This window comes from Mus pahari, chromosome 4, assembly GCF_900095145.1.
Source record: "Mus pahari chromosome 4, PAHARI_EIJ_v1.1, whole genome shotgun sequence".
Lineage (NCBI taxonomy): Eukaryota > Metazoa > Chordata > Mammalia > Rodentia > Muridae > Mus > Mus pahari.
The window spans coordinates 80194383-80218171 of record NC_034593.1 but is presented as its reverse complement, the minus strand read 5'-3'; the positions used below and the strand labels follow the sequence as shown (position 1 = coordinate 80218171).

The following is a 23789-nucleotide window of genomic DNA, read 5'->3' as shown; positions in this document are numbered from 1 at the left end:
GGCCAGCCTGGTCTACAAAGTGAGTTCCAGGACAGCCAGGGCTACACAGAGAAACCCTATCTCGAAAAACCTAAAAAAAAAAAAAAAAAAAAAAATGATGTCTGGGTATGGTGGTATGGTGGGTATGGTGGTACATGCCTGGAATTCCAACACTTGGTAGTGAGAGTCAGCAAAATCAGGAGTTCAAGGAAAACCACAGCAATATTTTGAGTTTGCGATCAGCCTGGGCTTCATGAAACTCTGTCTCAAAAAATCAAAAACAAATTATGATAAAATACACATAGTGGGCTAAGAGGTGGCTCAGTGGTTAAGAGCACTGACTGCTCTTCCGAAGGTCCTGAATTCAAATCCCAGTAACCACAACCATTTGCAACGAGATCTGATGCCCTCTTCTGGAGTTTCTGAGGACAGCTACAGTGTACTTACATATAATAAATCTTTTTTTTTTTTTAAACGATGCTGAGAATAAAAGTTATTTAAAAACACATACTATAAAATTTACTATTTGCATTGATACTATTATGTAATAATTTCCAATAACTAGTTTTGGAATTTTTTATTTTATGTGTGTGAGTGTTTGCTTGCATGTACATGTGCAGGTGTGGTGTGTGTATCTGTATCAATGAGTGTAATATCTGTGGAGGCCAGAAGAAGGCATTCTGAAATTGGAGTTGCAGATGTTTGTGAGCTGTGGTTGCTAGGAATCAAACTGGAGACCTCTGGAAGGCAGCCAGTGCTCTTAATCAGAGACATTTTCCAGCCCCAGCCCAAACTTGAAGAGACAAGGGGCCTCTGGTCCTTGAAGAGGAGAAATACTAACAGGGAGAAGCACCTGGTTATTGGTAATTGTCCTTTTACACAAAATCCGGGCATTTCTGTCAGGATAATGTATTCAGATGTGCTGACTATAGTTCTCTGTGTGATTGGTATTTGTAGATACATAGTTTTGTTTCTTCCTTTGGAGGCACATTTTGAATCCTCTCTGCTTTGTTACTTTGTGTTTTAAAGTTGGTCTTCATGAACACAAGTATTACTCTGGTAACAAAAATTTAAAATGCAAAACACTTTAAATAAAGGAAATATATTAATTTTAATGTCTTCAGGAGAAAACATTCCTTGTAATCAGGGGCACTAGAACTCTGCTTACTGTGTGTGTGTTTGTGCGTGTGTGGTGTGTGTGTGTGTGTGGTGTGTGTGTGTGTGTGGTGTGTGTGTGTGTGTGTGTGTGTGGTGGGTGAGGGCTGATAATTCTGTGCTTACCCCAACCCTGTATTGTTCTACATGTCTCCTGCTACCTGTCTTCTTGGGGAGTATAGAAGGCACATGGGTACAGATGAAGAGGGAGGGTGTCCCACTCTCCTTTGTCACTTGTTGCTTATCTCAGTCGACTCATTACTTGCCAGGCTAGAAGTAAACTCAAAGCAAAAATCAAAGATTTGAGGAAACCGAGGCGTATAGATTACCCCCTCAGGCTTTAGACAACTGAGTGCCCACCCCTCGAACCCATCATTCATATAGTCAGTGCCCCACCCCCAGTCAGTCATCCATAGGGCAAGTGAATGCCCCGCCCTCCAAGTCTGTCATGTAGAAGATAGGGGATGTAGAAGTCTATCATTAGGAAGGCAATGAATGGTCCCCTGAGTGTGTCATCTAAAAGGGGAGTAACCTTCAGTCCATCATCAGGAAAAGATCAAGCACTCCAGGAAGTTTAGCAACAGAAGACATTGTCAGCCTTCTTCAACCATGCTGCATCCACTGGGGATGCGCCCTCCTCAATCATGCTGCATCCACTGGGGATGCTGTCTTGGGATTCAGGATGCCTGTGAGCCAGCCTGGCCCTATGAGTCAGCTCTGCTTTCACTAACGTCCTGTCCAGCCCTCGTTGCCCTCCCTGCTCCCAGCTTCTACACTGCTCATATTTGTCTTTCCAGAACAATCAGCAGTGTCTAGTAATTTGCTACCAGTGTGGTCTCGTTAATACCTGGAACTAAGTCTTTTTTGATCATTGCCTCCTCTGTACCAGACAATTGTGAGCTCCAAGGACATACTCAACCTGTGTTGATCTAGATTGTTGACGACAGATCTAACCCTTGAACCTTTCCCCAAGTGATGTGACTGCACACAGCCTTTGCCTTCCTTCTAGGCTTCGCTTCTTGGTGTTCAGATCTCTTTCTGAATTAGTTATTGCACACACACACACATACCCTGCCCTGGGCCATAGATTTCAGTCAACCTCCACATGCACTGTGGTTGTCCCGCACCCCTGTCAGCTTGCTCCCTCTCCTGTGCTTTGCTGCCTTTTCCTCTCAGGCCCTTCCCAAGGCCCCTTTCCTTCCATGCTGGTGATTGTATTTAAGGCTTTGCACATGCTGGGCAAGCATTCTGTCACCAAGCTGTATCACTATCCCCTGGATAATGATGGCACTGGGCATTTGTTAAATAAGTTGCTTCTGCCTGAACTTATACATATTAAGATATATCTATCATGCATTATAATTCTCCTTTAAGGCCCCATCTCAAGCCAGGCCCTACACTAGTTCATACTCTGATTGTAAAGGCAGTGGCTGCTATAGAAAGGTTTCAGTCTAGAAGAGTCTGGCAAGGTACCTAACTCAATCTTTTGTCAGTCACAGATTCCCTGAGGAACTGATTCCTGAAAACACTCAAGTTTAAGTAGAAGGTAGCTAGGGGCACTAGGGTGATAAAAGAGCTGGAGGGAACTACATGTTTAAAAGACCGAGGGCTGGGAGGGGTTAAATAGTCAAGGATCTTAAAGATGTTGTCAGTAGTTGAAATGTGGAGCTGAGACAGGCATTGACAAGATGAAGCAAAGCCTTTCTGTCTGCTAAGTCTGCTTCAGACAGAAATCTTTTTGGTTGAAAGTGACCACTGATCACTAAGAAAAAAAAAAAAAAGAGGTCCTTTATGGGCTCAGTAGCTAAAAGTTCAGGGCTTTCAAGATCAAAGATGTCATTGAGTTTTGACACCTCTCTCATCTTTGCTCTCTTTGTGTTAGCTTCATTCTTTCTCTGTGAAATGGTCCCCTGATCTCCCCAGAACACAGCGTGGAAGGAACCATTGATATTGGTTGCTTATGCAGATCTCAGAACTTCCAAGGCTACCTTCTTTTCAGGAGGTCTAGACCTATCTAGCTTAGATTCCCCAGGAGGATGGCAAGATCTTGGCCTTGTCTGCGCTTATGGAAGCAGAGAAAGGGGCAGGTGAAAAGACTCTTCCAAAACTCCAGAGAAATTTGCTTTTTAAAACTAGACAGTACCCTGCTGCCTGCTTCTTTGTGCAAGGTCCTAACATTCATATTCTCCTCTGTACCTTAGCTTTCCAGAAAACTAGAATCATTAGTTTGGGAAAGAACATAGAGGAAGACAGAAATGTCTCCACCCCACCCCATGTCCAGAGAGCCCTGACCTACTTGCCTCCCTCCCACTCTCAACCCTCCCAGTCTTGCTCAAACCTCTCCACGTCATGCCCCAACTTCGGGGCATTTGAACTCAGAGCAGTCGGTCGCTTTCGCCTCACACACACCCCACCTAGGCAGGCCCAGTCAAAGTTCCCCCTCTCAGGGACCACCTTTTTTTCCCTGGGATCCCGCGCTTCCGCCTCCGGGGCGGAGACTCCTCCCCTCGTAATTCCAGTTGTGTTCCCTAGAAGAGCAGCCGGGACCGGCAAGAAACCGGGACCTCCCCCTCGTTCCAGGAACTGCCGCGCAGTGGGCACTTCAGTCCTGGAGGCCCTGAGCCCCACCCGGGTGAAGGCGGCTGCGCGACTTCAGCACCACGGACAGCGCTCCGTCCCCAACCCTTGTGTCAGCGAGGCTCCGCGCTATGCTGGCGGCATGGCCCGGTGCTCCAACTCTATGGCGCTGCTGTTCAGCTTTGGCCTCCTTTGGCTGTGCTCAGGTAAGAACTGGCCGGCCAGGTTCCACTGCCTCATCTAGTGGCTTAGGGCACCAAGCTCTGTCACCCCTGCTAGGACAAAGGCGAAACGAGGGATTCTCTGGCGGCGGAGGAGCCTGCTGGGGGATGGGGAGAGACTCCAGGGTCGGTCTGCAGGGAGACACTGGAAAACTGATCTGGAAGGAAGACCCAGGCGCAGGCGCAGGCGAGAAACCTGGGAGAGGTGGAAACCTGACCACTGCAGAGAGCACAAAGCAAATGAACACAAAGAGGAAAGAAGAGGCTTCTGAGATGGCAAGAGGGTTGAGAGAACGCCTGACTTTTTATGACCTGGTTGTTAGAGGTGTCAACCTTCCTCTAAGCCCTGGCTCCCCATCATTTCCCACTCCCTTCATTAGGGTCCTGATTTGGGTCACCCCACAGAGAGGGACAAGGCAGGAAGGGGAGAGGGGTGACTTCCCACCTCTTGTAGGATGGACAGAAAACTTGGAAGAGTAAAAAATGCCAGACTGAAGCACTCTGGAGGGTGTCCAGAAAAGGGGGGGGCTTTGTGCAGAGGCACAGAAGAGAAGGGATAGGGAGAGGGGCCAGAACAAGGCAATGCACAAGAGAATGACAACACAAGAGAGTAGGAGCCTGCACTCACAGGTCAGGCAGCCCCTAATATTGTTTCAACCCACGAAGGCAGGCAGGACTTCAAGCCTTGTCTCTCTGACGCCTTCTGGGGAAACCAAATCCTCATTAGCCCTTGTGCATCTCTTTGGAGCTGTTTGGACTCGTGGTGTGGTCTCAGGGAGGGACTTATCTATGAAAGACAATCTGCTAACTCTGTGGTTCTGTGGCATAATTGAAAGATTTGCAGTATCCTTAAAACACTGGACTGTAAGAGGCTATGGCTCCCAGACTCCCTGAGTAGGTGGGCCTTTCTGAGCCCTTCTGTTTACTCACTTTCTGCCTTCCCTTGCCCAGGGGTTTTGGGTACTGACACAGAGGAGCGGCTGGTGGAGCATCTCTTGGATCCTTCCCGCTATAACAAGCTGATCCGTCCAGCTACTAACGGCTCTGAGCTGGTGACTGTACAGCTCATGGTATCATTGGCACAGCTCATCAGTGTGGTAAGTGTGGGTCTTGAAAATTCTAGCTAAAAAAAAAAAAAAAAAAAAAAAAAATCAGCCCAGCCAGAAAGGTTTAATACCCAAGTTTCCTTAGGTGTTTCCAGGGTGGAGGAGACCAGGGTGGTGGCAGGTCTGAGGACTTGGGTCGGGGCACCTTTTCAGCAGCTGCCCTGTTTCCCTGCAGCACGAGCGGGAGCAGATCATGACCACTAACGTCTGGCTGACCCAGGTTAGTGTCCCTTCCTACCCACATCCCCTCCCTCCTTCCCCTCTTATCATCTCCTTCAGAGAGGAGTCCTGAATAGTTGGATTCAAATCCTTGTTTGGGCCACTCACCAGCACTGTACTTAATCGATTAATGTAGAGTCTGGTTTCAGTGTGTAGTCCTGCTGACCTAGAACTCACTTTGTGGAACAGGGTGATCTTGAACTCATAGAGATCTGCCTGTCTCTGCCTCACTAGTGCTGGTATTAATGCTACCATAGCTGCTCAACTCTGGTTTTAAACATGCTAGACACTCCCAAGATTCACCTCCACATCTGTAAACGTCAAGTCTAATGCCCTGACTTAGCTGTACAAATGAAATGAAGTACCATCATGCGGCCTATGTCTGGGCAGAGAAGCCACTGTGCGGAGAAGGCTAGCCATATGAGTTTTCCTTTGTCCCTTTCTTTGACCCTGGGCCCCTCGTGGGGCTAGAGGTCAGTGCTGTCCTCCTCTCTCCCTTTTAGAGGTCAGTGCTGTCCTCCTCTCTCCCTTTTAGAGGTCAGTGCTGTCCTCCTCTCTCCCTTTCCCAGGAGTGGGAAGACTACCGCCTCACATGGAAGCCTGAGGATTTCGACAATATGAAGAAAGTCCGGCTCCCTTCTAAGCACATCTGGCTCCCAGATGTGGTTCTATACAACAAGTAGGTGACCTTGGAGTGATGAAGGTTAGGGAACAGCAGGAGTGTGCTTGGGAAGGGGTGAGACCATGGCGGGTGGGAAGACAAGCTAAACACGCTGTTGTGAGAGGGAGAGGCTTTCCCTTAGCAGGTGGTAGGCAGGCGTTATCCACACAGACAGACCCAGCTAGTGGGATGCAGTGTAGACAGTCACGGTGACTTGGAGCTTGACCTGCTCCTCCCAGCTACTTAGATTGCTGGGGTAAGGATATCAAAGACTGACAGTTCTCAGTGCCTAGCTTGATCAAAGAGTGAGAATTTCTGGAAGCCTGGGTGGCGACAAAGAACTTATATGGTTCTAGTTTCACCTAGATTCTGTTCTGCTCCCCTCAATGAATCTTCTCCCCTGTAAGGCACAAAACTGTCAACTGATGGCTTGTGTCCACACCCTTTTATTGCTTGAGGCTCCTTGCCCTGGCCTCTCCATCTCCCTCACCTCTTTACCCTCATGAGGACTAATCAGCTTATATGATATGGAACGAGTAGCAGATGTGTTCCCACCAACCATTCTCTTCAACCACTGAATGGATATACCACCAACCCATGAATATTCCCATCCCTATCTCCATGTCTGGGCAATCTCAGTATATAGATGGTCCCTCCCAGCCTGATCTTTCTTGCTGGGTTGATGAGTTGGATGCAGGCCCTCAAGCCAGGCCTGACTGCCCCATTCCTTGACAGTGCTGACGGCATGTACGAAGTCTCCTTCTATTCCAATGCTGTGGTCTCCTATGATGGCAGCATCTTTTGGTTACCGCCTGCCATCTACAAGAGTGCATGCAAGATTGAGGTGAAGCACTTCCCATTTGACCAGCAGAACTGCACCATGAAGTTCCGCTCCTGGACCTACGACCGCACTGAGATTGACCTGGTGCTCAAAAGCGATGTGGCCAGCCTGGATGACTTCACACCTAGTGGGGAGTGGGACATCATCGCACTGCCAGGCCGACGCAATGAGAACCCAGACGACTCCACCTACGTGGACATCACCTATGACTTCATCATCCGTCGCAAACCGCTCTTCTACACCATCAACCTCATCATCCCCTGCGTACTCATCACCTCGCTGGCCATCCTGGTCTTCTACCTGCCCTCAGACTGTGGTGAAAAGATGACACTTTGCATTTCTGTGCTGCTGGCGCTAACCGTGTTCCTGCTGCTCATCTCCAAGATTGTGCCTCCCACCTCCCTCGACGTACCGCTGGTGGGAAAGTACCTCATGTTCACCATGGTGCTAGTCACCTTCTCCATCGTCACTAGCGTGTGTGTGCTCAATGTGCACCACCGTTCGCCTACCACTCACACCATGGCGCCCTGGGTCAAGGTGGTCTTCCTGGAGAAGCTGCCCACCCTGCTCTTCCTGCAGCAGCCACGCCACCGCTGTGCACGGCAGCGCCTGCGCTTGCGGAGGCGCCAGCGGGAACGTGAGGGAGCAGGCGCACTATTCTTCCGCGAAGGTCCTGCAGCTGACCCATGTACCTGCTTTGTCAACCCCGCATCAGTGCAGGGCTTGTCTGGGGCTTTCCGGGCTGAGCCCACTGCAGCTGGGCCGGGGCGCTCGGTGGGCCCATGCAGCTGTGGCCTCCGGGAAGCTGTGGACGGAGTACGCTTCATTGCGGACCATATGCGAAGTGAGGATGATGACCAGAGTGTGAGTACCAGGTGTGAGATAGGCATGTCGGGAGCAGAGACCTCTGTGTGCGGGGAGTAGGTGTCACTTAGGGTCACAAAGCAAGGGTACAGGGGAGGGGCATCGTGACTGAGGACTCAGCAGGGTAGGCTTCCAGACTGGTTGGCGTCTGTACCAGATGACCTTGTAGCTCCCAGAGGACTAGTATTCAGGGCGAGATGTGTCAGCTAAGGCATCGTTAGTGTGAGAGAGGTGAGTAAGAACCTTAGGGCAGGGAGAAGTTCTTTTGGGTCTGAGGGTGTCACATGAACACTTCCAAGTTGTTAATGCGCTGCTACTCTTAGTGCAAATGGAGATGAGTCCTTGTCAGCCACAGAGCTGGCAACAGGGATGGGGATGGATGGGGAAAGGGAAGTTTAGAGGTTCCATGGGGCTAATCCCAGCAGAGAAAGCAGAATAAAATCAATATCCCATTTCTACTGCCCTGGACCTTGAAAAGAGTCTAATGAAGTATTTATAGAAATGGGGCGGACAGAGGCCAGGGCTCCCTAGATGCTCCCATCCCCTTCTGCACACCCAGCTTCTGGCTTTGCCTGCAGTCTCCCCAGAAGGAGATCCCTTGAGACTAAGCCAGGAGTTGGGAGAAGGTGCGATGGGTTAACATTCTGCCCCCCATTTTGGGTTCCATCTGGCCTTTCCTGAGATCAGTGTGCAGGTACCTGACAGGTTCTAAGCCAAGGCTCAGTGGTTGCCATAGTGACCAGCAAGGTTTCCTCTGGGACTCTGCCATTCCAGCTGGGGAAGGATAAAGGGCAGGCACTGTGGTTTGTGTTGGGAGCTGAGTTCAGACATCTTCTCCCCCCCCCCCCCAAGACAGCAGACAAGCGTGGGAGAGGGAGAGAGGCCGAGACTGCAGATGAAGGAGCCCAGGCTAACTGGGTGCAGGGCTCAGCTGCCGCTGCATCTCTGGCCTCCACCTCTGCTGCAGTCCACCATGTAGCCTGCATTTCAAATCAGGTGCTGAAGGTGCAGTGGCCTACTTGGATGCCTCAGAGGCATCTAGACCTCAACACACCCAAACCTGAGTGCGTGCTCTACACCCCCAACCTGGCCCTAACTTGCCCCTAGTTTCCCGTCTTGCTGGAAATGGCATTACCCTGGGCTAAGTGGTTCACACCGAAGCCTGGTAAACCCTTTGCGCTCTCTCTCTCTCTCTCTCTCTCTCTCTCTCTCTCTCTCTCTCTCTCTCTGTGTGTGTGTGTGTTTACCACTGATGTTTACAGAAGTCCTATCCTGGGAGCACCACCTCCAAGGTGATTCCCTGCTTTGTCCCTGTTCTGTCACCTTCATGCTAACAGCCTGTCCCTTGGGCTCCTGTCAACTGTATGGACCAGGGGGGAATCTCCCAACTGCCTCCCTGTTTAGCTTCCTATGCACAGTTAAATAACCCACACCCCCAGGCTGGTGACTCACTCCCTTGCTTGGGTCACCAGTTTGTCACTCAGTTGTCTCTAGCAAGCCAAGCTCTTTCCTGCCCTCCAGCCTTTGCATCTGGGTCCCTCCATGGGAGCCTTTGTTTTAGTTATTCTTCTCATTGTTGTGACAACATTCCCTTGAGGAAAGCAGATTCAGGGAAGCAGGCTCTGTTTGGCCTTGCAGTTTGAGATTACAGCCCAAGGCGGGGGAAGGTGGTAGCAGGAGCCACTGGTCCTGCTGCAGTCTGGAAGCAGGAGAGAGAAATGCCAAGTTCAACAAACACTTTTGTTTCCCCTTCTGCCTGGGACCCTAGCCGGTGGAATGAGTGCTGCCTGCCTCAATTAATCCAATTTAGAAAGATTCCCCATAGACGTTTGTTCCCATGATGATGCTAAATCTCATCAAGCTGATATTACGCTTTCCTCCCCCCACCTCCCAAAGCAAAACCAAAACCCTGTTACTGTTATTATTTGGCTCTGTTCTTTAAAAGTAAACATGTAACCTTGACTCCCAAACACTTGGATGTGTCTCTCCTTAAGCTCAGAGATGCTCTCCTGCCTGTCTCAGCTTCAGGGCTGGAAGTGTGGCTCAGTGGTAGGTACGGGGTGAGCATGTGAAAGGCCCCAAGTTCCAACTGCTATCGACAACCAAAGTAACAATGAAGTGCCCGGCCTCAAAGACCAAATTCTGGAAGCGGAATGGCATCATTTAGCACTGTACAGTCCACATTCAAGCTTTCCTGGCTGTCCCAGTAGCCGCCTCCCTAGAAGCATCATTGGACCTAGGAGCCCAAGGTGCATTGCGTTGCCAAGCCTCATTGCTTCACTCCCTTGGCTTTCTTCGTCTTTCTTGGGACAGTTTAAAGGGGCAGGACTGGCTTTGTCTGACCATGTCTTCAGTGTGGATCTGGAACAGGGCTTCCTTCCTACCCAGCAGAGCTTGCTGTAAGTCTCATCTCCTAGAAGAGGCTTTTCCAGGCCACTCTGCTCCCGTCTTCTTCTGTTTCTCCATCCCAGTCTTCCAACCCCTCTCACTGTATACTCTCTGAGAGGTTTATTGTCTCTGTCTCCTTGAAGAGATGGAAAACCATAGGGTTCTTCACAGGACGCCAGGGCTGCGGCAGGCCCAACGGTGACTTCAGTGAGTGACTGCTTGGCTGCCAGCTACATGAATTGCACAGTTGCCTGATCCCTATCCTGTGTCCTGTGAGCTGGCTGGGCCCCAGAGAAACACATACAAAAGACAGGACTCTGTCTGGAAGAGAAGCTGGCCTTTCCTGTGACCCTGTAGGTGGTTCTCAAACCCCACCAATATCATTACACTTTGGACTGATGTTTTAACACTCGGCGCCTGTACCTTCCGGGCTCTGTGTAGGAGTGAGGTTGTGGGAGGGGTGTCCCAAGCTATCATCAAAGCATAGCCCTAGAGTCAGCAGCTCTGAGTTACTGAGCCCTGTCCCGGATGCTTGCAGGGTCCCTCTCATGTTTGGTGGAAGGCCAGACATACAGATTGAAACAATATGGTATACTGAGTTAGCTAGTGCCAGGGAACAAAAGGCACAGAGAAGCCATTAATTGTTTGGTGAATAGACAATTAGGAAATTAGGGCTTTGAAATATGTGTAGGAGTTTACCAGTTTTGTTTGTTTTGTTTTGTTTTAAGGAAGTGGGAGAACTAAGACATGCTGGGCTTCTTACTAAGTCTGAATTTTGGGGTGTGGGAGGCAGTAGGAAGTAGACTCCTATTTGTTATGGGTAGGTTCGGGTGGGCCCCAGGGGCAGTGGGCACACAAGAGACTTTGGAGTAGGCAGGATCAGAGCTGTGAATAGCTATTCTGGGTTTGCTGAGGGCGAGGAGCAGGGTGTGTACACACACAGTAGGGACATTCCTGCCTCTTCCCACACCAGGAGACTGATATCTGGGTCATCTTCGTTTCCTCCATGCAGGTGAGGGAGGACTGGAAATACGTTGCCATGGTGATCGACCGCCTGTTCCTCTGGATCTTTGTCTTTGTCTGTGTCTTTGGGACCATCGGCATGTTCCTGCAGCCTCTCTTCCAGAACTACACTGCCACTACTTTCCTTCACCCTGACCACTCAGCTCCCAGCTCCAAGTGAGGTCTCACTCATTTGCAGCTCCTCACCCCGTGACCCCTGGGGTTCAGTAGTATTGGGTGGAAGATGGATTGACTCCCCACTCCACTGAAGCCTGCTTCACACCTCCATTCGCACAGAGCCCTCCAGCCTGGAGGCTGGACCAGCTGCCTCATGTTCAAGTGTTCTCCCTCCCCTTCTGAGCTGATTCAGGCAGTAGTGCTAACGGTGGGGGCCAAGGCTGGTAAGCAGAGGCCAGAGATCTCAGAGCCACCCACCTTGATGAGGGTGCTGGAGAAGGGGCCAAGAAAGGGACAGAGTTATCTATGGCTTCTGAGTCATGGGAGAAGAGAAGGTAGGATGAGGGGCTCAGATTCTGCAGCCAGGCTGACAATGGTGTCTCCCGAGATAGAAGATGCAGGGTACGGCTAGTAATTGGCACCCACCCACTTAGGTGGACAACACTGGTCTGGGAGGACTTGCAGTTTTAGGGAGTCCTCTTGAGAGCTCCCACAGTCTCCTGGGAAACTTCAGTGCAATCCCACAGCCTGTGCCTCAGAGGGCTCCAGAACCCAGCTCCAGCTTCTGTCAGTGCAGAACTCTCTGTACCTCTAGATTTTTTCCCTCTTTCCTTTCTCACTTGGGAAGGGTGAGGTGTTGGGCGAGCCTTTGAAGGTCATGAGCTAGGTGAGAAGTCTAGGCTCACAGTCTCAGAAGAACATTTACAGTGCTGGCCTTCAGTGGGAGCCATGTTACAGATTTGGAACAGGCCTGGAAGGTGGCTCCCTTCCTCCTTGCCCCAAGGCCACGGACTGCTTAAAGGACATAGGTGACAGACATCTGAACTGTGCCTCAGTGGATTCTCCAGCTGTCAGATGAACTCACAGGCATGTCTGCTTGGTGACTGGAGAGACAGACCTCCTAGAACAGGAAATTAAAGGTTGCCAGTGTAAGGCCTCCCTCCGACCCCCATAAAGTTCCAGCCCCAGAGAAAGCACCCTGAAGTCATAACCAGCACCTGGCTAGGTACTGTCCCTCGGGAGGTAGCACCACCATTGGCTTTCCAGCCTCTGTGAGACCCCCACCAGCTACTGCTAGGACCACCCTTGACTTTACTACCTCCTGTAACTGGCTGATGTCCAAATTAGTCACCAGCCAGGACTGGAAAGATCAGTGAGCCGTTTGTCCAGCTCCTTTCCGTATCCTGTTGAACATATTAGGCAAACAGTGGCCATCTTAGAACCTTCTCCAAGCATTTACACTGTGGGAATAGAGGTAGGCAGGGCTGTGCTGGGTGAAAGGGACCCTGGCGTGTGGAGGATCATGGGACAGTGCTGATCTTGCCATTTTTAGTGCAGCCTTTGGAGGAAGACTGCAATGGGGGAGGGGTGGTAGGAGGCTATCATGTGTCAGGACAGTGTGAACCCTAAAGGACATTAGGAGGTTTGGGGGAAATTCAGTCCCTACCACTTTGGGGCTTTCTGTCTCTATCTGTGCCTCCTCCTACATGGAGCTGTCTCTAGAGAGAATCAGGTACCTGATTTGGTGAGCCTGGATGGGAACCTGGGACAGGGTGGCACGGAAAGTGTTGGGGACTCGAATCAGGGACTAAGCTCCAGCAACCTGGCAGCCGCCTTTGCCTAGGCGGATGGCCCGCAGGCCCCCTGCCTCTGTGGAGACTTGCAAGTCTGGAGCAGCTGGTGCCAAGAGTGTGGAAAGCTGAGAACAAAGAGGCCCGAGGCCCCAGAAGATGGCTCTTTTGGGGGAAGATTGAAGGGGAAGGGAAGGACTTTCTTGTAAGGAACAAGGACAATGGTGGACTGGCCACTGTGCTTATGCTATGGGACTCTGTCTCTCACAGTCCTGCAGGGAAGCTCTTGAGACCAGGGGCAGCAGCAGAGCAAGCATGTCTTCCCATGGGACCTGCTCCTTGCCTGTCACCATGGCCTTTGGGCAGGCAGGAGACTTCCTAGGGAGGAGAGCAAAGCCCTGTAGAGCCTTCTCTGAATTGTTCCCCAAGAAGAGTGACAGGTGTTCCTGTTGTCACCTTCTGCTTTCTGCTTCTAGGCAGAAGGGGTTGTTGAGCCACATGTGCACTGACCAGCTTCCCACTCACCAACCGGTCTGAGCAAGTGTCACTTTGTAGTCATTACCCCATCATGTCTGAGAAGTCTGTCAGTGTGCTGGTCACTTGCTTTCCAAATGACCATATCACTTTGGGAACTGGTAGGACACCTCACCCACCCACCTTCAGTGCAGTCTTAGGCACGCCCTTGTCTCCATTCCTGGAATATTTTTCATGGTCCACCCTCCCCACCCACACACTCAAACTTACTCCCCCATAGCTGGACTTATTTCTCTTAAAATTGTTTCCAAATACGTTGTGTTACTTTGTTCTGTTTGGGGTAAGGGGACTTACCCTTCCGGATCAGATTGGAGAATCTTCACTCAAGGGAGGGTAAAGCAAAAGTCAGCAAGGGTGAATGGCAGTGTGTACTGCCCCGTCAGTGGTATCTGCTCTATTTGTTAGATGCAAAAGAAATGGCCAGGTGACTAGACCCAGAAGGGACCTCTGGGGAAGACCCTCTATAAGGAACCACCAGGGGTGGGGTGGGCTTGGGCTTCCTCTCCAGTCTAGGTTCTAAAATATCCAGGCTTCAGTCAGCTGGCAGACCTCCACTGCACAGGCTTGATCTGTGCTCAGATCCTGGGATCAGAGTGAATTTGTGGGTGAGCCTCTTGGGGCCTTCACCAAGGCTTTAAGGAAACCATCTATCTTTAAATTTGAGGGCCAGGGATCAACTGAATCCACTTGTATGTGATGCCACTTTATTCTGAGCAACACTTCTAGCCCACAAAGCTGGATACACCCTCAGAAACTGGAATACTCTGTTCCTCAAATTTGGACCCAGGGGCTGCCGGAGGACAGAGGCACTGCGACCTCAGGACAGCAGGAGCCGTCACCTTGAACTGCCTTTAAAACCGCTCAGCTCAGTTAAACAGAGAGTGAAGGATAACACATGAAGCCCTGGACTTAAATGCTGTGCTCCAAAACATGTCACTGGGTCTTCTGACCTCAGTTGACCCATCTGTCTAAAGGATTATGAGGGAGTTCACGCTCAGTGACTTTGGGTATGCTGTCACTGTTGAAAGGCCAAAGACAGGTCTTCCAGGAGTTCTGAAGTGAGTTATTAAGAGCTGGGTTTCTTTAAAATCTAAGAGGGAGACTTTTGATGCCATCCACAAAGTTAAAAGGTGCATCTGAACGTGTCGTGGTCCCAGCTGCAACTCCCTTCCAAAGGGGGCATACAGGACAGTAAAGGCCGAGGCTTGTGGGGAAAGCAACAGGCTTGTGGGGAAAGCAACGCCAGCAAGATTGGCGGGAGCAGAGATTTCTGCCGTCTCCAGTGCTGTTTTTTCATTTGGGGCTTTGAAATGCACTAAGCCTCCGCCTCCATCCCCTCCAAACTGGGAACAAAAGATGACAGAGTGGGCTCAGGTGGGAAGTTTTGAAGCAGGGAAAGTGCTGAGGACACAGCCGAGTCCCCAACCGGCTGGCACATCACACTGCCCGAACTACAGTCTGTAGAAGCAGTGGGGCCCTTGAAACCACTGTGGCTGTGGCCAGAGATCCTGTCACAGGTCCCTGTCCCCAATCTCACCTCCCCCAAGAACCAAGATATAAAACTTTCTAACAGTCCTGATGCTTCTGTGTTTTTATTCTTAGGAATGTATACTGTCACTTGTAAAGGGACAGAAGAAGGGACTGCATCCATCACAGCGCCAAGGATATGCCTGGGTGCTTCCCCACTCTGCTCTTGGAGTCATGCTAAAACTCCAAGGCCAACAAAGTCCCTTCAACTTGAGTACAGGAAATAGTTTCAAGCATTGACAATTCTTACACGTGATTATTCAAAGAATGCAAGACAGCCACAGTTCAGACAAATCAACTACAGAAATTATTAAGAGACGGTGTGAGGGAGGCCCTGCTTCTTAAAGTAAAGGTGAAGGAAGCACAGTGGGAGCAGCTCTGCCCTCGGCCAGCGGGACTGGAGGCAGGGTTGGGGTGGGATGCGCGTGTCAAATCCACAGAACACAGGGATACCTTGCTCTCTTCCACCTGCAGAAACCCAGACCCACAAGTTGTCTAGACAAGATTGGGGTGTGTGTGAATACCCAGGAGGCCTGGAAACCACAAGGGCTCTGCTTCAGATGCAGGTGCCAGAAGGTGACACGCCTCCAGCCGACACCACAAGCACGGTGCTACTTTCTCACTTCCACGGACACCAGAGTGTCGCAGGATGATTTGGTTGTGCAGACATCCCCAGTGTATTGTGAAGACACGGGTTCCTGTGTTGGCCAGATTTGATCATAGGTTGAGGAGGCAGTAGCCATTAGACTTGAAGTACGAATGTGATGTTTGCTGTTGGCAGTGGGCCAGAGGGTGGGGGAGCCAGGCAGCACTGAGGGTTAAGCAAGGGGGTGCAGGAAGCTGCTGAACACACTGGCCAGCTGTCTCCAGATGGAGCCACACCATTCAGAGGAAAGAGGTGGGCTTGGTCCTAGAGGGGTAGAATGGAGCAGGGTTTGTCTGTCTGATGCTAGAACCAGACCCTACAGAGGCTAAGGTTCCCACATACCCATAAGTCACTGTCAGAGGGGGAGGAGTCAAAGAAGCCCATCCCAGAGTGGGAGGCCAGCCTGCCCCCCCCCCCCAACACTTGTATGTAAATGAAGATCCTGAAAGGAGCAGGGCAGATTCCAGGGCCCTGCACCTGCCTGTGCCCCAGCTTCTGAAGCCATCTGATAGAATGAAAGTACGTTCACTAATGGAGAAGTAATATTTGCGTCTCCAGTCTGCGATGCAGTTCAGAATCAACGCCTCTGGCCTTTTATAAACATTAATTCTATGCAGGGCTTTGTCACTTCTGCTGGGACCAGTGCCAGGAGAAGAATCCCAGTGCACTGACAGGATGCTCTGCCTTTACCTTTAATGTCTGGGCAAAGCTGCTCTGCCCGCCATGTTCATCCTCTACTTTTCACAAACAGCTGGGGCCTGGGGCCACACCCACATGTGCCCAGGGACTGCTTCTGGGAGTGCTCATGGAGGGGCAGATGGAGGCATAGTGACATTCCAAGGAATGCTGGTGCACTCTAGTTAGTGCTTGTGGATCCCTATTGGGACGTGCTTGGTTTGGGCACCTTCCTCGGTCCCACTGGCCAATTCTCAACTTCCCTGCTGCCCAGGAAGGGAAGTTCCTTGGCGGGCCAGCACGGCCTGTTACTGGGTAGGGCTTGCCTGTCCCAACCACAGTTTACCACATTCCTGTTGCTCGACAATCCCTGACCACGGCTGTCAACTCCTGCCCTTGTAAACATTTCACCAATCCTTTATGTTCACCTCTATCCTCTGGGGTGGGGAAGGAGAAACCTCATCACAGGAAGGCATCCTAGGAGGGAAGGATGACAGAGCAGGGGCCTGCCTGCGCATCTCAGGTGACATTACTGGTCCCTGACATCATTTACAGAGAACTGATGGGATGGAATCAAACCCACAAGAGGCCAGTGTAGCAAAGGAAAAGGAGATGAAAAAACCTCCGAAAGACGAAGCCCGAGGGGCCCAGGCTCCACGTGGCCAAGAACTGTCTGTGCTACATGTGGAATGGTAGCACTTCTGTTTCCTTTAATCTTGGCCTCTTCCCTTGGGAAAAGGGAGGTGGGGACTTGGCTGGACCCCACCTCGAAATCCCAAAGCAAGCAGGATTAATAGGAACCAAAGTTCTTGGCACCATCTATTATGGTTTTGCCGTTAAAAGGGGAGAGGGGAGGAGGTTAAAAAAAGCCCCTAAACTCTGGCCCAGTGTGATGAGGAATGTCATGACCCCTCTGACCCCATGAGAAACATGCCCCGCTATCAGTCATTGGGTACTGGACAGAGATAAAAGTTCTTTTCCTCCTGGGGTTTGCTGATCCAATTCCCATAGCCCATGTCCCGCAGGCTTTTCTTGAAGTAGTTCTTGGCTAAGTCGTAGTCACGGGCAGCTTTCTTGGCCTCGCCATAAGAGAGTTGCAGTAAATCTCTGCGGGCTCGGAAGGAGCAGAGCTTCTTAAACTGAAGGAAAATATTCTTCTTGGACACCCGAGACAACTCTTTCCCTGGTCTGGGGAAACAAAGGCGTGCATTACTCATCTGGGAGCAGGTGAGGTGGGGGCTAAGGTGTGGGTTTTGCACAGGGTGGATGGCCCTGAACTTAGCACTATCAGGCAGGGGCCTGCCCCTGGGCTTCTGGAAGGAAGCCTGCCCAGACCTCTCTGTGCCCTCCCACTCCTTACCCGTCCACGGTGCCTCTGGTGCCATCCAGGATCTCCAGGTCATAGCCATCAGCCAAGCACCAGTTGACACTAGTCTCCTTGGTCTTTCCGGACTGCCTTTTGGAATCATACACACTGACGCGGCCGACCTAGGAACCACGGGGTGATGGAAGAGGGAAGTCGTTCAGGGCAAAAGTTCAGAGCAGGCACGCAAGACTTCTGGAGAGCAGTATGCGGGCCTCATCTTCCCCTTGTGAGCTGCACTGACTTAACCACGATCCAGACTAAGGACTGAGAGTCTAAGCCCACGCACCCAAAGGGAAGAAAAGCTTTGCTCTTGACAACCCAGCAAGGGCACCCTTTTCACAAGTACACAGCTTTGCTTAAGGAGGTATGGATCAGGAGTAAACAGAATGGGTCATAGCACCTTAGGGTGGTTGACAACAAAGGGATAGCGTAATCCATCCTCAAATGCTTTCCCATCTCTGGTCACGCGGCAGCAGATAGCACGGGTCAGATGCCCTTGGCTGAAAAGGTAACCTGGGTGAAAACAAACAAAGATTACACCGGGGTCTGCGGTGAGTGCTGCCAAGAAGCAGAGGTACACAAGCAAATCGGAAGATGAGACCCAGTCATCGGGACAGAAAAGCAGCTCCCACTGTGGCCACACAGGCCTTCTAATACCCATGCACAAAACTCAAGGCTCTGGGTCAGGCAGAGCTTGGGAGAAGACGGAAGTGCGAGAGCGAGGCTTCAGAGCTACCCCAGTCTGGCAGGTCTTTTCTTGATTTGCTACCAATGCCGACCTTCCCTGCTCCTAAGGAACAACCAAGCTCACTTTGGAAGGGAGACATGTAAGACAACATGGCCTATAGCTTGCTGGGATCTGAGCCAGAGACAGGTGGGGCACAAAGGAGGTCTCTTACCTAAGGTTACAGATTTCAGGTACACAGGCTGTAGGAAGTGCGTCAACAGTGCCCCTTGCAGGCCCAGCACATTCCAGCGGAGGATTTTGTCACTACAGGACATGGTACGGAGTCTTTCCCCAAGCCGGATGCCATCCCACGTGGGTACAATGTCACTGGACTCCACAGGAATTGTGCCTTCCCCTGCATCAGAGTTGGATTGATGAAGGCAACCGGACCAAACCAAGTCTTGGGCACACTATGTGCACTCCTGAGGTATGGGCTGTTGGTTGCTCATATTCCTTTTTTAAAGATTTATTTATTTAATGTATTTAAGTACATTGTAGCTGTCTTCAGATACACCAGAAGAGGGCATCAGATCCCATTACAGATGGTTGTGAGCCACCACGTGGTTGCTGGGAATTGAACTCAGAACCCCTGGAAGAACAGTTAGTGCTCTTAACCACTGTACCAGCTGCTCATATTTTATAGCACCTACTATGTGCCCAGGGTGGTGCTTCTTGCTATGTTTGTGGAAGGAGGAGAGAAAGAGGTGTGGAGACTCTGGCTGTTTGCAGTGCTCTAAAGACTTCATGTGAGTTATGGTGGGGAACAGCACAGAAACTAAGGGCAGAGGAGTCAGGGATGCTAAGCACAAGGGAGAAAAAGCAGCTGCACTGAGTGTTGCAGACACAACTGTCAAGTCAAGGCCCCAAGGCAGTCTGGGTCAGGGAGCAGGTGCAAGCGCAGCAGCTGGCTGAGGAGCAGGCGGGGGAGCGGGGCCTCTGCCTCTGGAGAGTGCAGTGGGGAGCCACAGCCGCTCAGCTACGCTTCTCACCCTAGTTTCATTATCATCAGTGTGTGTGTGTGTGTACGCGCGCGCATGTGTGCATATGTACACGTGCATATGCACTCATGCTGGCCAGCAGCTCATACTGGCTGCCCATCTTTCTTCAATGTTGTGAGGCATGGTCTCTGAACCTGAAGCTCATTCATTTGGCTAGGCTGAATCCTCCTGCTTCCAAGTCCCCAACATGGGGGCTGTAGGCGTGCACTGCCGCAGTTGGGTGCCGGGGAAATCACAATTCAATCCCTATGCTATGACACAGCGGATACTGTACAACCTGGGCACCAGCTCCCAGGTTTTTTGTTTTTGGAGACAGTTTTGCTGTATGGGGCTACAGCTCATATGCCACACTGACACAACCTACCCACTTAAAACACACAAGTGCCTTCATGCTTATTCCATCACTACAACCAGCTCTGGAGCAGTGTCACTTCACAAAGTCTTTTACACTAGCAAGTCCCAGGTCACGTTCTGTATCTAGTGATCTGTCTACTCTGTCCCTTTCAGACGTGAAATCCTATGACATATGTTCTTCTGTGACTTGCTTTTCACCTAGCATGTTTTCAAGGTCCACGTTGTGCCAGGTCTCAGGACTCCATTCCTCCCTCTGACAGACGCTATTCCATCACATGGATAGAACACTTCATTTATCCAGGTATGAGCCCTCGTGCTCTCTCCACCTGGCCACCGTGACTACCACGTGTTTCCATGCACACACACTTCCCTCCTGGGGTGAGTGTGTAGGAGTGGAGCACAGGCTGTATGGTGACTGCATTCGCACTTCAGTAGGAAGGGAAAGAACAGGACCCGTGTCTGAGGACCACCTGGATGACACTGCAGTGGGAAGGGATGGGAGCAATGGGATTGGGCATTGGAGGACAGAAGAGGGCAGGGCACAGCCACAGGACGTCTCTCAGTGCTGTCCAGCTCAGTGAAGCCCACCTCCCATTGGCCTTCACGTCTGCACACCCCCTCCCACGACCACGACACAGTGTTTTTATTTTCAATGGACTCTTCCTAGAGTTCCCCGGTCACATGGGGCTCCTAAGCATCCTGGAGACACCCAGCTCTTTCAGGCTCTAGACACAAGGTAGTGGACACCCCTCGCGTGCATGCCACCTCACTGCCCACTGGCTCCTACCACTCACCATTCTCCACCTTGGTGCGAAGCTTGCCTTGCTTGGGATTTTCAAAGACAGGGTAATGGCGGGACTCTGTGCTTTCCACGGCACGGTCACTGCAGGATTTGTCAAAGAGGGCTCCATCTCCACATGGCGCCGTGCTGCCAAACAATCACATTAGTTAGGACTCCCCCGACACATCTCTCTCCAGCCTCATGGGTCTTGAAACCATTTGCCATCAATGCCAGGGGCATTTTCCTAAGCCTATGTGGGTACTGGGTGATAGGGATGCCCTTGCCATCTGGGCATGCAGCTCAGACACAGGCAGGTGAGGCTACAGAACAAGGTCGGGGTAGGAGGCAGCCAGGGGTGCAGACCTGATGTAGAGATGAAAAGAAACCGTCTTCTTTATCTGCAGCTTCTCCCCTCCCCGGGCAAGCTCAAATATGCTGTGCTTGGCAGTGTGCTGGTTGTACTTCATCAGTTCACCGTAGAGAAACCTACCAGAAGAAAGCTGGCGCTGGCGGGAGGTGGCTGTCCAGAGTCTGCGCAGAGCAGACCACACCTCCACATGCTCTGCCCTGCTGGAGCCAAGGTAAGGAAGGCTCCCACGGTACACCGCTTTCAGCTTGTCAGGAGGAAAAGGGACTGGGAAGTTCCCTACAGGAGACCTTTTCACTTCATAAAAGTGGAAGTCTTTGGGGCAGCCGTGATTCCAGGCCTCACAGGGTGGGCTGCTGCTTCCCCCTGACTCTTGCCCTTCATAATTAAAGATAACCCAGAGAAGAAAGCTGGTCGGGCAGGGGCTAAGTACAAGGTCTCACACGGAGGGAGAGCGGCTTCATTCAAGGATAAGGACTCGGGTCACTCAGGTCACAAAAGGACTACTACTGAACCATAGGTTCAACAGACTGCCACTAATCTGTTGGGCTTTCAGGGAGGGGAGTAGACTCGGGGACAGGAGGGCCCCATGAAAGGCCAAATGACTGCGCCCATCTTGCTTACCTGATGAAGCCCCTCCGGGAGATGATTTCGGCATGGCAGTCATTGACCGTCTCTCCTTTCAGGCTGAGAGAGTCCCCTTTCACACAGCGATTGCCTGGGAAGGCCATCAAAACAGAACTGGGGTAACCCAGCAGAAGGCAGAAATGGCCCTGAGCTGACAGAGTCTGGGCTCTGTTATCTTTAGATTAGGGACTAGAACACCCCTGGCAGCACAGTGTGCGTGCCAACCTCAGCACTTGAAAGGCTGAAGCACTCAACTCCTGCCTCAAAATAAAACAAAAATTCCAAGTCAAAGCAGACCCCACGCAACCCAAACTCATTCCAAGCCTGAGCTGGCAGCAGCAAACGAGAACAGAAACTAGTCCTTAACTGAAATGCTGAGGGCCAGAATCTCAGACTTCAAAGACTAGAATATTTATGCTGGATTTACCTGTTAAGCATTAAATAATAATAATAAAAAATCTTTTAAAAAAAAAAAACAAAAACGAAAAAACAAAAAAACAGCTCCAACTCCAATATGTTGAGTGTCACATCGGCAACTTTGAAGACACTCAACCTATATGGAGTCTTTTGCCTTCATCTTTTTTGGACTTGCTCACAATGACTCCAGGGAGGGTGAGAAGGACCCGCTTGTAGGCATCAAGAGGCCAATGTCTCAGGGACCACTCACTCACCTGTCCCCAAACTCACGACAACACCCATGTCCTCAGCATTTCTCTTCATAATAATGGCAGCCAGGATCTTGCGGCCGAGCAGGGAGGGCTGGAAACTGTTAGTAAGAGCATTGAAGCACCTGTGGCTCAGCATAGCCATCTGGTCATGGAAGGTGCTGCCAGAGAGAGGAAGCTGCGGACACAGGAGTAGTGTCAGGACCACAGAGCCCTGCCTGCGTCCACTGCATGTCAATTGGCAGCAGAGTCATCTTTCCCCATCCCACACCCCAGACGTGCACTCTACTGAGACCAAGACTGAAGCCTAGGAATAATTATGCAAAAGAGCCAAATCCTCCCAGGGAGGAGCAAGCAGAACCCCACCATCCCCAAGAAAGAGAGCACCAAAAGCAGATGTCTTAACTGTCTTTGGATGTGCGTCTGGGGACCTGGAAAGGAGGAGCATAGTTCTTCTGAGACTGGCCCCCGTTACTGGGGTTACCTCTGCGAAACCCAACTGCTCTGCCTTCTCGCTCTCCCCGATCAAGACCCGGAGGGCTGCATCTGCTGCATCTTGCTTGCCCTGTTTCTTGCTGTGTGCACACACGGCTGGAAACCAGCGGCCCCCAACTTTTGCTTGGTAAACGAACCTTTGGGATGAAAAAGAGAATGAAGACAAGCAGCAGAGGGCCCCCGCCAGCCGTGCAGTGCGGGGAGGGCTGGTTTCACTATGAGGGAGGCTGCTCTTGCAAACACAAGGACCTGCTGGTCTCCTTCCTTCGCAGGCACTTCTCAGATTTTGGTCATTCAGTAATTTTTTTTTTTTTCTACCCATATGTCAGCTGCACTATTTCTTAGTATTTTCCTCTGCAGATCCATCAGAACTATAAATGTATATAAAAGTAAATTTCATTTCATTACCATAAATGGGAAAACTGCCATTTCCCATAAATTGGAAGTGACTCTAAACTCATACAATCTTATTAAATCCTGTCTAGGCACTGTACTGGTCCCTGCACAGTCTCTAGGCCGTTGCTTATTTAGAGAGCAGATGAGAGAGTATTGGCAAGGTTTCTTTATAGGCTGGAAGAGGCTCAGGTGAAGAACTTGCCTTGCAAGCACAGGACCTTCCCTCCTCAAAACAAAGTTTGGCACAGCATGCTTGCAACTCCAGCAGCAGAGGCCTAGCCAAGCAGCAAGCCCTAGGCCAATTGAGAGACCCTGTCTCCAAATTTAAAAACAAAGAGAAAGAATAGTAGAGATGGAGCCCGAGGAACAACGCCTGCGCTCTGCTCACACACATACATGAAGGAGTAAATGTCTCCTCACATACCTGGGTGTCTAGCACTGTCTGACCCCAGACTTTAAGACTGGTCCTCATGGAGGCCAGGCAAGTGCTCTACCTCTGAGCTGTAGCCCTAACACTGTCAGACTTTTAAAGTACCCTGTTGTGGATAGCCCCCGGGGCTAATTATATTTGATATTAATTCCGTTCTTCTGTGAGTGGTTGCGAATAAAGAATGTGTCAGCATTCAGGTGATTTCTTATAAACCTGCTTCCCACCTTAATTTGTAAAATAAAGGAGAGCTGATGATTGGGGAGATAAAAGGGAAGGTGAAGCAGAAGAGGGGGAGAAGAAAGAGAAAATGGAAGAGGGAGAGGATGCAGAGGAGGAAGAAAGAGAAAAGCAGAGCAGAAGCACATGGCCTGGAGAAACTGCAAGTTCTAAGAGGTCTCATAGATGTGAAAGATGGTAGTGGCTGGTGAGATGGCTCAGTG

At 50.8% G+C, this 23789-nt stretch overlaps 2 protein-coding genes across 4 annotated transcripts in view; one reads left to right on the top strand and one right to left on the bottom strand.

The window, feature by feature from the left end:
- Positions 1-3633: 3633 nt before the first annotated feature.
- Positions 3634-14870, top strand: Chrnb2 (cholinergic receptor nicotinic beta 2 subunit). Its single transcript, XM_021196275.1, has 6 exons — positions 3634-3917; positions 4884-5029; positions 5214-5258; positions 5827-5936; positions 6654-7623; positions 11024-14870. The coding sequence occupies exons 1-6, from the start codon at positions 3854-3856 to the stop codon at positions 11192-11194; spliced, it is 1506 nt and encodes a 501-aa protein (XP_021051934.1). The 5' UTR covers positions 3634-3853; the 3' UTR covers positions 11195-14870.
- The window catches only part of Adar (adenosine deaminase RNA specific), a 37762-nt gene continuing 28840 nt past the window's right edge, over positions 14868-23789 (bottom strand). Inside the window, exons 7-15 of one of the 3 annotated variants that reach the window (XM_021195854.2) lie at positions 22435-22660; positions 22035-22206; positions 21361-21454; positions 20733-20855; positions 20383-20516; positions 18409-18591; positions 17910-18022; positions 17504-17631; positions 14868-17331 (exon numbers count right to left, since the gene is read on the bottom strand). In XM_021195854.2, coding sequence (XP_021051513.1) covers positions 17085-17331; positions 17504-17631; positions 17910-18022; positions 18409-18591; positions 20383-20516; positions 20733-20855; positions 21361-21454; positions 22035-22206; positions 22435-22660 — 1420 coding nt within the window. In that variant the 3' untranslated portion in view covers positions 14868-17084. The remainder of the gene's footprint in view (positions 17332-17503; positions 17632-17909; positions 18023-18408; positions 18592-20382; positions 20517-20732; positions 20856-21360; positions 21455-22034; positions 22207-22434; positions 22661-23789) is intronic. The other 2 variants (XM_021195857.2, XM_021195855.2) reach the window with 2 other exon arrangements.

Coding starts and splice junctions, on each gene's coding strand:
- Chrnb2 (XM_021196275.1), top strand. CDS start 3,854: ATGGCCCGGTGCTCCAACTCTATGGCGCTGCTGTTCAGCTTTGGCCTC. Junction 3,918..4,883: donor CCTCCTTTGGCTGTGCTCAG/GTAAGAACTGGC, acceptor TCCCTTGCCCAG/GGGTTTTGGGTACTGACACA. Junction 5,259..5,826: donor CTAACGTCTGGCTGACCCAG/GTTAGTGTCCCT, acceptor TCCCTTTCCCAG/GAGTGGGAAGACTACCGCCT.